This window comes from Globicephala melas, chromosome 19 (assembly GCF_963455315.2).
Source record: "Globicephala melas chromosome 19, mGloMel1.2, whole genome shotgun sequence".
Lineage (NCBI taxonomy): Eukaryota > Metazoa > Chordata > Mammalia > Artiodactyla > Delphinidae > Globicephala > Globicephala melas.
The window spans coordinates 45,008,998-45,021,171 of record NC_083332.1 but is presented as its reverse complement, the minus strand read 5'-3'; the positions used below and the strand labels follow the sequence as shown (position 1 = coordinate 45,021,171).

The following is a 12,174-nucleotide window of genomic DNA, read 5'->3' as shown; positions in this document are numbered from 1 at the left end:
CATGAACATCTTTAAACTGAAGTACGGCAGCAGCCTCTTAACTGGTTTCCCTACTTATACTCCTCCTCTCCCAAAAGTCTACTTTTCACACTTCAGATCTTCTTAATATTTAAAATAGATTTCTCTTGATGGAAGTGTGCACATACACTCCTGATGTGTATATACCTTAAGTGGAAATGCTGAGTCATAGGTATCTAGAAGTCTCAATCTAAATATTATCTCCTCTGGGGTGGCCTTCCTTGACCAATCTAAAAGCCATGCCCCACACTATTAACTCTGTGATAACACCCAATTTCTTTCCTCCGTAGTACTTATCACAATCAGTAATTATTTTATTGGTGTTTATTTTCTTTCTTCTCTATCAGAGTTTAAACTTAATGAGGGTAAACACCATGCCTCTCTTGTTTGGTCTGTGCTTTGCATAGTACATAAAGTAAGCCCCAAATGAGTATTTGTTAGTTGATTGAGTAAAAGAATGAATGAAAAGAGTAATTAATAAAGATCTCCTTAGGACCTCCCTGGTGGCACAGTGGTTAAGAATCCGCCTGACAATGCAGGGGACATGGGTTCGAGTCCTCGTCCAGGAAGATCCCACATGCCATGGAGCAACTAAGCCTGTGCGCCACAACTACTGAGCCTGCGCTCTAGAGCCCGCGAGCCACAACTACTGAGCCCACGTGCCACAACTACTGAAGCCTGTGCACCTAGAGCCGGTGCTCCACAACAAGAGAAGCCACTGCAATGAGAAGCCTGCGCACTGCAATGAAGAGTAGCCCCCGCTCGCCGCATAGCATAGCTAAAATTCTAAGAGAAACCCATTGTCTTACTGGCTTGAGAACCAAAGCACAGAATTCAGGGCAACTACAGCAGGTGGAAAATAAGAAGAGAAATATCAGAAAGGATAGAACCAGACAGGAAGAGCCCCCAATTCTATATAAACTGTGCCCAAATCTCTGGCTAATCTTTGAACTAAGCATGTGTGGGAAGAACTTCAAATAGGTCAGCTAAGATTAAAAGAACTGAAAAGAGTTGCTGTCCACCACAGAAGAGACAGAGCTTGGAGTAGGAAATCAGTCAAGTTAATTGCCTACTTTAAAACAAAACAAAACAGGGATTCTCTGGTGGGCCAGTGGTTAGGACTCTACACTTTCACTGCCGAGGGCGTGGGTTCAATCCCCAGTCAGGGAACTAAGATCCCACAAGCCACGAGGTGCAGCCAAAAAAGAAAAATAAAACAAAACAAAAAAAAGCAATACTCTCTGGAGGACTATAACAGAATCCAGAGTTTCAACAGCATATCCTACATGATGTCCATTATACAATCCAAAAGTTCTAGACAGATAAAGAAACATGAAAACATGACCCACCTCAAGAGAAAGACAATCAATGGAGACTGATCCTAAATGACCCAGGTGTCAGATTGAACAAAGATTTTTCAAGCAGCTCTTATAACTATGTTCAAGGATATGACGGAGGGACTTCCCTGGCAGTCCAGTGGTTAAGACTCTGCACTTCCACTGGAAGAGACATGGATCTGATCCCTGGTTGGGGAACTAAGATCCCACATGCCACACGGCACAGCCAAAAAAAAAAAAGGATGTGATGGAAAGTATTCATTATGAATGAACAAATGGGGACTCTCGGCAAAAAAGTGGAAAGTATTTTTAAAAACCCACATGGAAATACTAGAATTTAAAAATAAAATACCTGAAATTTTAAAAAATTCAATTGATGTACTTAACAGCTTTGAGATGACCAAAAAAAAAAAAAAATTAGTGAACTTGAAGATATATCCCTAGAAATTATCCAATCTGAACAACAAAGAAAAAAACATTTTAAAGAAATAGAGCCTTAGGATCTGTGAACAATATCAAATGATATATTTGTAATAAAATAGAGACTAACTAGAATAAAAGGAGAGGAGAGAAAATGGAGCACAAAAGGATTTGAAGAAATAATGATCAAAATTCTCTAAAATTTAGTGAAAAAAACATAAATTTACAGATTCAGTAAGCTCAGTGATGCCCAATCAGGATAAGTAGAAAGAAAATAACATCTACACATATCATAGTCAATTGTTAAAACCAGAGATAAAGAGAAAATCTTGAAAGCAGTCAGAAAAATATGACACTTACAGGGGACCAATGCTATGAATGGCTGTGAACTAACCATCACAAGCAATGAATGCTAAAAGATAGTAGTAAAACATCTTTAAAGTGCTGACAGGAGGGAAAAAAAACCTGTCAACTGAATATTCTATATCCAATAAAAAGTAACCTTCAAAAATGAAAGTAAAATGAAGACATTTTCAGAACAATGAAAACTAAGATAACTGACTGTCAGCAGATCTGGAATACAAAGAAATGTTAAAGTTCTTCAAGCTGAAGGAAAACAGTACCAGATGGAAACTTGGATCTTCAGGAAAGAAGGAAAAGCATCAGAAATGGTAAATATGTGGGTAAATATAAAAGACTAATTTTTTCCTCTTAATTTCTTTAAATATATGTAACTGTCTAAAGCAAAATTTATAAAATTGTATTATGGGGTTTATAACTTACATAGATAAACATGAAAACTACAGCATAAAACCTAAAAGGGGTGGGGAGCTGTAAAAGGACCCTTATAGTTGCAAGGTTTTTATGAGTTCTGTGAAGTAGTACAATATTAATTCTGACCAGATTGTGAAAAATTAAGGATGTACATTGTAATCCCAGGATGATTACTAAAAACATAATATGAAAAGGTGGGTTATGGTTATAAAACCATAATAAAATGTTGAAAATATAAATGAATTCAAGCAGCAATAGATTTCAAAACTAAGATTAATATATCTTCTAAGAAAGGATCAAACTGCAATTGATGGTAACTAAAAGAGTGTTCAACAATGCATTATTTATAATACTGTAAAATTAGAAATACATGTTGAGTAAATTATGGTCTACCTGTATCCAACATACTATATGTATATGTAATATTTATTTTGTTTATTATTGTCTCTCCACCAACTAGAATAAAGACTCCTTGAGGACAGGGATGTTGCTCTGTTTTGTTCACTGCTGTATTCTTGCCTGGAACAAGGCCTGTCTGACACACAGTTGCTGTTCAACATAAGTAGTTACTGAGTGAATGAAAAATGGATTATTTGAAGCCATTAAACTATATTGAACATTATTTAATGACATGTTCACTAAATATATTCTAAAGTGAACAGAGTATGAAACACTACACGGGCAAAAGATATGAACAGTTTACAGAAAAAGAAATGCAAATTGCTCTTAAACATGAACATATGATCAATCTTGCTCCTAAGAGAAAAGTAAATTAAAACTATACTGAAATATCACTTCCCATCTATCAAGTGGCTAAAATCCAAAAGTTTTTATAACACATTTTGTGTTTTACAGAAACACACACTCTCATACATGGCTGGTAAGGGGCTAAAATGGTACATCCCTAAGAAGAGAAATTTGGCAATATCTAGCAAATTACATAAGCATTTAACCATTGGCCCAGCAATCCCTCTTTTAGGAATCTATCCTAAGATAGATACACAGGCAAAAATGCAAAGTGACATATACACAAAGCTACTCATTGCCATATTGTTAGCTAGGCAGCAGTAGGGGAGGGATGGGGTTGAATCAAAGTGTGCTTTGTTTTGCAGAAACTGACTTAAATCATTAAATCACAGAAAGTTCCAGATACCAGCTGTCCTAAAAGGGTTACAATACATCCAACAAAATACTACAGTACAAGCAAACACCCAAGCACCTGCTTGCTTGCAGTTTGGGGCAACCTGGAGTAACTGTGCCTCATTATAATGCTAACGGTTGATCATGCCTGCCATTTCATGAATATGCATGCCCCCCAGGCTTAAACCTTCCCTGGTCCAGTGGTTAGGGGAGACAGTACTTTGAGAACTACTGTAACAAAGAACAAACCTGACTCCATACTGGAGCTATTCCTTTAGCTCTAACCTTTGTGCCCTGTTGTCTGTACTTAGTCATGCTGGCTCCAAACCTTTGTAGAAGAATGTTGCCTATTGCCTGAAATATACATGATAGCCTTTTCTCAATGCTCTGCCTCCCAGGCTTGACCTTTAAAGGTGTAACACTTTTCCTTTCACATAGAGATAAAAAGTTGGAGAAGAGAAAACATTTTTCTCAGTTGGAGGTTTATAGGAACATCATAACTAGACCCATGCGGACAGCTGCAAGAATGTGGGTCTGGCCAGTACCAAGAAGTCTGCAACAACAAGCCGCACCCTTTCCCCTTTTAGTATAAAAGAAGCCTGAATTCTAACTCAGGTAAGATGGTTCTTTTGGACCCTTGTCCACCATCTTCTCAGTCTGCCAGTTTTCCGGAAAAAGCCGCTATTCCCTTCCCCAACACCTGTCTCTCGATTTATTGGCCTGTCATGGGAGAGCAATGAGCAGTAAGAGCCTGGACTCAGTAACACTATCTCCCTGACTCCTTACTTGTCTTCTGCTTTAAGAAAGTACTTGGGACTTCGCTGGTGGCACAGTGGTTAAGAATCCGCCTGCCAACGCAGGGGACACGGGTTCAAGCCCTGGTCCGGGAAGATTCCACATGCTGCAGAGCAACTAAGCCTGTGCACCACAACTACTGAGCCTGTGCTCTAGAGCCGGTGCTCCACAACAAGAGAAGCCACCGCAATGAGAAGCCCTCGCACCACAACAAAGAGTAGCCCCCGCTCGCCGCAACTAGAGAAAAGCCCCCGCACAGAAACAAAAACCCAATGCAACCAAAAATAATAAATAAGTAAATAAATACATTTATTTAAAAAAACAAAGTACTTGGTGTGTTCATTGGCTAAGCACCCCAAGCGATGGACCCACTGAGTCCAGTAAAAGTAATTCTTACATTAACAAAAGGCTTAAAACAACCCAAATATCCATTAATAGAGAATTGGTGAATAAACAGTAGCATATCCACATAATGGAATACCATGCAGCTGTAAAAGGGAAAGAGGAAGACTTCTGTGTACCACTATGCAGTGATCACTAAGACACACTGAATTTAAAAAGTAAGGTGTAGAAGAATGTATACAGTATGATAACTTTTGTGTTACAATGGGAAGGAACATGAAATATATTATTTGTTTTTATTTTTTAAAAAAGCAGTGGAAAAACAAATTAAAAATTAACTAAAATGAGTTGTCTATAGAGAGAGGGAGAGATCAGTGGGGAGGAGACAGGGATGAGTTTTAGAGGTTTCCTTTTGGAGCCCTGTATTTTTTTCATAGTTAAAAAAATTAAATCAAAAAGAAAATTCAAAATATTCCTAAAAATAAAAAACAGGGCTTCCCTGGTGGCGCAGTGGTTGAGAATCTGCCTGCTATTGCAGGGGACACGGGTTCGAGCCCTGGTCTGGGAGGATCCCACATGCCACGGAGCAACCAGGCCTGTGAGCCACAACTACTGAGCCTGCGCATCTGGAGCCTGTGCTCCGCAATGAGAGGCCGCGATAGTGAGAGGCCCGCGCACCGCAATGAAGAGTGGCCCCCGCTTGCCACAGCTAGAGAAAGCCCTCGCACAGAAACGAAGACCCAACACAGCAAAAATAAATAAATTAATAAACTCCTACCCCCAACATCTTCTAAAAATAAATAAATAAAAAACAAATGAACCTAATCTATACTTTATGTCCAAGGTTGCCAAACTACAATCTACAAGTCAAATCAGGCCCACCACCTATTTCTACAAGTAAAGTTTTATTGGAACATAGACATGCTATTCATTTACATATTATCTTGGGCTGCTTTCGAGCTACAACAGCAGAGGTAAATAGTTGTGACAGAGACAGTATGGATCACAAAGCCCAAAATATTTACTGCCTCCTTCTTTACAGAAAAAGTGTGCCAACTCCTACTCTAAACCAAGTTAGCAGCACAACCACACAGAGAATTATTTCAAGTGACTTGAAATATAGAACTTTGTACATCCTGAGGACAAAAACAAACAAACAAAAATCCCTTAGAAACAGCAGGTGTGTTGATGATAGTAATGTATGATTTGTCATTTAAAAATATTATATACATGTGTGAATATATTATATATGAATATGTAACTATATATTTGTGTATATATATATATATATGAAATAAGTAAATAACTACATTAATTTCATTAGGAACCAATATTTTCAGATAAGATAAAAACATACCAAGATAAAAATATGAAATATAGTAAAGAAGAATGGCTAGGTGGACAAATACATGTTAAAGAATCTAGGTCATGGTATACAAATTTTCAAGGTAAAATTCCTTCAACTTTTCTATAAGCTTAAAATTTTTCAAAATGTTAGGAAAAATTTAAACTCTATAATATTTCATTTTAATTGTGAATATCAGTACGAACTCTCGATTTGTTTTTTGTCTTCTGTAAATCCATATATTTCCTAGTTCCAATCATTGAAAAAGTCTGGAAGCAATGACACTTCAGTGACAATAAATGTCACTAGTGTCTATCTGTGGTCTCTAAATATCACTTTTTCTTAAAGAGATTTGTTTTCAAGAATGCAGCAAGAAATGTATAAGATGAGTCTGAGATATCTTATGCGTGAAAGCAAAGAAGCAATCAAAAGACTACTAGGGTTACTAGGGTCACATCAAAGAGTCCAACAGCCAACTTGAATGGGTCCCACAGGCCACAAATGGAACACTTAGAGTATCAAGAGTAATGAGTACAGGACTTCCCTGGTGGCACAGTGGTTGAGAATCTGCCTGCCAAAGCAGAGGACACAGGTTCGAGCCTTGGTCCAGGAAGATCCCACATGCTGCGACTAAGCCCGTGTGCCACAACTACTGAGCCTGGGCTCTAGAGCCCGCGCGCCTACAGCCTGTGCTCAACAACAAGAGAACCTACTACAATAAGAAGCCCTTGCACCACAACGAAGAGTAGCCCCCACTCACCACAACTGGAGAAAGCCTGCACGCAGCAACAAAGACCAATGTGGCCATAAATAAATAAATAAATTTTTAAAAATAATGAGTACAATAACGGAAACATGTATATACAAAACTCTATTCATAATAAAAGAAAACACAAAAATCACTTCATTGGCTACCTTTGGAGACTGCTGTGACACTAATGTATTATTCTGAAAATTGAACAATAAAAGAACAGAATGAACCTAACTTTATTAAAATATATACATGTGTGTGCATGTGTACACACATAGAAAAAGACCTCAAAAGCTATACTTCAAGTATTAACAGTGATAATCTCTGGATGGTAGGGTTTTGGGTGATTTTTCTTTTTTGCTTCATTATGTTAAAAAATTTTTTCCACAGCAACTATGTATTGTTTCTGTACTAAAAACATATTTTAAGGTTATAAAACAGTATGCAGTATATGAGATCATTTCTGTAAACAAAAAATATATATAATTCCCAAAATGTAATCTCTGGATAGTGGGATTAAGGTCATTTTAATTTTCTTCTTTTAGTTTCTCTAATATTTTTAAAAGCTTTACTGTAAGGAATATTAACTACCTCTATGAAAAGAAAAACGAACAATAACACTTTTTTTTTTCAACATAGTGAGAATCAGAAGAGTAAGATTTTTCCAATATTTCTCTAGGACTGTTCAGGGCAAGTGTTCTGACCCACTGGCATGAATATCTGGTTTGTTTGGGTAATATATACCTAAAAAGAAAATGAGTGTTTTCATAGCTTGTTGCCACTAACCATTAAGATCTCTAAGCAATCTCTAAGTGACCTCCTGTGACTTTATAAGATCTTGGAACCCAAACATGGGACACAAAGGAAGTGACTTAAAACAAAAGCTATTAACTGTTTTCCAAGAGCCCCTTAATAAAGTAGTCTCCTCTGCCCTCTACTGGTGACAAAAATTAAATCTACTTGAAAATAAGGCATTCTCTGAGAGCAGCAGTTCTCAAAGTGTGGTATAGGGTCTCAGGTTTTGAAGCCCTTCCCACGATCCTCTCAGAAAGTCTACAAGGTCAAAACTATTTTCATATTAATACTAAGACATTATTTGCCTTTTACACTCTCGTTCTCTCTTGAGTGTACCAAGTCTGAAAAGTTCACTGATATGAGTTCAGATTCCATATTATAATTAACCTTTTAAGAAATTACCTCTTGTTGAGCTTTAAAGAGGAATACACACAATTATCTGAAAAGATGATGGAAATCGCCTCCCTTTCCAACTACATACCTATGTAAGTATAGATTTTCTTCATCTATTTCAATCAAAACAACCTGTCATGACAGATTGAACACAGAAGCAAATACAAAAATCCAGCTCTCTTCTAATAAGACAGACATTAAGGAGATTTGCAAAAATGTAAAACAATGTCACTCTTCCTGCTAAGTTATTTTATTTTGCAAAATACATTTTTCATTAAAAATGTCATTATGTTAACATGTAACAGGTTACTGTTCTATTTAATAAAGTTAAAAGGTTTCTCTTGAAGTCTTAATTTCTAATACAGTAAATATTGATACACATAACCCACATAAAAGCTCTTTTAAGTCCTCAACACTTCTTAAGAGTGTTAGAGTGCTCAAACCAAAAAGTTTGAGATCTGAGGCCTTAAAACAATGTTTTCTAAATTACAGTCATATAGCACTTCCACGATTTTTGTCATTTATCTGAGTACCAGCTGTATTATTAGCTTTACTTATTTATTTCTTCAAATTAAATCAGTTTTTAAACTTAAATTAGTACTAGTTAATATACTGTCCTATGGGCTTTGTGTATTTAATTCAATCCTCACACCAACTCTGTGAGGTATGGAGTATTATATTATTATTCTTGTTTCCAGATGAGGAGTCTAAGGTTAAGCTATTTGCCCCAGAGCATATTCAACTCTGGCAAGCTGGCTCCAGAACCCAAGCTCTTGATCACTACTCGATGCTTTTCAGCCTAAAATATTTCTCTACATACTGCCTAAAACCATCCGTATCACACTTTGGAAAATGCTGCCCTCGTAAACAGTATTATTTATTCTTCCCAATCACCAATGTAAATGTCTATGCTTTGTGACATTTAAAAGCAGACTTCTTAATCTGTGCAGTAGCTTTTATTAAGTTCAAAGTACAAAGCAATATGGTGTGCAAAAATAAGGGTGATACAATTCATTATTTACAAATCACCAAAGTTTCCAGCCCCCCACCACCACGTAATTCAAATTTAATGACAGAGTTCAACAAATATATATTTAGTGTGGAAAGTTATTTTTTAGGAAAACTACTGCTGAGATGGCCTCAAGCAAAACTTCACCAGAACTGAAAAATCCCTTTCAAATTCTGCTTAACACACTTCCTAATAATGGAGGTGAAGATGTTATTCTTATTTGCCCTATAATTGAGAACAGAAATGAAAGGCAGTGGAAGAGAAAACACTTAATGCTGTAGAACTTTTGATGGCTCAAAAGGGAAAGACTTGGTTTCTTCCCACCTGGACTGAGGTCTTCTTTCTCTTGTAGCCTTCCCCAGTCCCATCCCTGGATAACTCCTTCTCTATCCAACTGCTACCTGTACCATCCATTCACCAATAGTATTATCCTGCCATGTGGAATATCTTTGGTCTATATGTGGAGTACCATCTCCCCAAACAAATAAGATGCTTGAGAGCACAAGTTGTTAGATAATATTTCTATCTCCAAAAGCACTGAGGATAGAATACTATATACAGTTGACTCTCAGTAAATGTTACCTCAAAGGTAGTCAAAGGCAGATGAAAAGATGTTTAATCTAGCTGGATATAATTTTAGCAAATACTTTAATCTTGTCTCAACATCCTCTGTCCACTGGGAACATGTGAATACTTATTATGCACAGGTATTTTTTAATTCCCTTAGCAGCTGATATAATAGCAGAAATATTCAGACAATATATAATAGCCTGTTTGTGCAAAATAATATTTTACCAAGTTACTTAAATTATTCTTTTTCAAATAGGAATGCTTGAATTCTCCTAAGCTAAATAAGTACATGTATGGAACTCCACCACATACGCTTTGACAGTTAAAGAGAGTCTTCCAAAAATGAAGTGTATATGCTTTGTGACAGATGATTACTTCCAGACTTTTTAACTTATTTATTCCTGTTCTCAGTCATGTTCTAGACAGTTTCAGTTGCTGGACAAGTAATCTCTCCATTAGCAAGTTAAAATTGTATTTTGCACAATTTTAATTGTATTTTAATTCTTCATTGGGGCAAAGTAGTATAGTTACCATACTGCAGTTGAAGGTGTCTGAATTCAAATCCTAACTCTACCACTTAGACTGGCATTGTGCAATTTCTAAAGTACCTGAGCCTTGGTTCCTTCATCTGTAAAATGGAATAGAAGTAATACCTATCTCATGGGATTGCTGCGAGAAAAAAAGATACATACATAAACAGCACACTATAGGGAGTGATACTTAGCAGGCACTCAATTACTATTATTAATATATATATTTTTTGCCTGCACCTCGCAGATTGTGCGATCTTAGTTCCCCCACCAGGAATTGAACCTGGGCCCTCTGCAGTGAGAGCACTGAGTCCTAACCACTGGACTGCCAGGAAATTCCCCATTAATAACTTCTTTTCACTTGCCGCAAGTATGATATAATGTTTCAGGAGTTTTCACAGTTTGGGGGGCGGGGGGGAAATCTCAAAATCTGAAACATCACTCTCATGTACCTTATCTTGCTCACGCTACAAACCCCTTCCTCCAAATTATACGCTCTAATTTATAAGTAGGGCCCTATTTCTTGCATATCTTTCTCAAAGCTCCAGATAACATCAGAGGCGCCATACTGAATAATCTGCCTTGGTCTGAGAAGGGGGTTCGGCAGACCTTGGTTGCAGGTTCGTGTTCTGCCTCTAATTTGACCATATGATCTTGGTCAGGTTATTCTCTTCAGTGAGCCGTGGGCGTCCTCAGCTGTAAAAGGAGAGTGCCAGGCTACACCACTCCCAAGGTCCCTTCTAATTCTAAATTGGGAAGATCTTATCAACTCACCAGGGAAGATTAAAAGTGACTGTAAATCCCTAAATCCTCGCCCCAAAACGCAGCTCAAACGTCACTGCTTCCTTTTTCTGGACTCCTTGGCACTTTGTACAAATCTACAGTGTCCACATCTGACCCTGCGCCCCAAGAGGCTGGGCTCTCTCTGAGGCTGTGTCTGCAGTCCCCTTACAGGGCTGCAGCAGGGACGACTGAAACCACGCACCCGAGGTGCTTAACACAGCGCCTGGCCCAAGGTAAGCGCTCGAGATATTGTACTTGGTCAGTATCAGTATTCAACGGATCCCAGCCCTCCCTGAACCTCGGTTTCCTCAAGGGTAAAAGGAGGCTGGACAGACCCTGCCCAAAGCCCCCAGGTGCGGGGCTGGGCGGCCTCAGGGCCAGAGGGGTCCCGGGGAGGGCCTGAGGGGCGCAAGCCGCGGGAAGAAGAGCAGCCCTGGAAGACCGCTGGCCCTGAGAGTCCCGGGTGCAGCCAGGCGCCGAGATCCGTCCTCTCACCTCCCGGGCTCAGCAGCAGCTTCAACGCCTCCAAAATCCGCTCCAGACCACACGTTTCCAGAACCCCGCTGCCCGCTGTCTGCCGGAGGGCCGCCATGACTGGAGTGGGACGCGCCACATGCGACCTGCGCAGGCGCCTCGGCGGACCGGCGTCGCCGCCACGTTGAGCGTGGCCGAAGCCCTAGGGGCGGGGCCCGCGGCGTGGGGCGGGGTCGACTTGGTTGGGACTGCGACCTTCACGAAGAAATCTTTTCTCAGGCCACCTGTACTCGCAGGGGGCGGGGGAAGTAAACATAGCTAACACAACTTACCTACATGCACGATTTCAGACACTCAACATGTTTAACCTCTATATAAAGAAAAAGGATGAGAGGAGTAGTTTAATTATGACATAATATGAATTTCAGTATGAAAATATTTGAGTACCGGAACACTGAAGGTCATAGTGAAGCAATCAGTTGCTGCACCTTCTTATAATGAAGTTTGGGTATGTAAAACAATATTCAACCGTTGAATTTCTTCATTAGTGATATTTTAAAATAAGTACTAAACACATCCATTGTGAATAATAACAAATAACAAATATTGTTATTGATGATATGATTTCTTAAATGGACTCAGTTCCCAATAAAAGCTCAATCTTTGCCCTATTTACAGGCATTCCTGGAAAATTCAAT

At 38.6% G+C, this 12,174-nt stretch overlaps 1 protein-coding gene across 1 annotated transcript in view; it reads right to left on the bottom strand.

Moving 5' to 3' along the window:
* The window catches only part of TANGO6 (transport and golgi organization 6 homolog), a 177,469-nt gene extending 165,840 nt beyond the window's left edge, over positions 1-11,629 (bottom strand). The window contains exon 1 of the mRNA XM_030863529.3: positions 11,498-11,629. Coding sequence (XP_030719389.1) covers positions 11,498-11,594 — 97 coding nt within the window. The 5' untranslated portion in view covers positions 11,595-11,629. The remainder of the gene's footprint in view (positions 1-11,497) is intronic.
* Between the last annotated feature and the right edge of the window lie 545 nt (positions 11,630-12,174).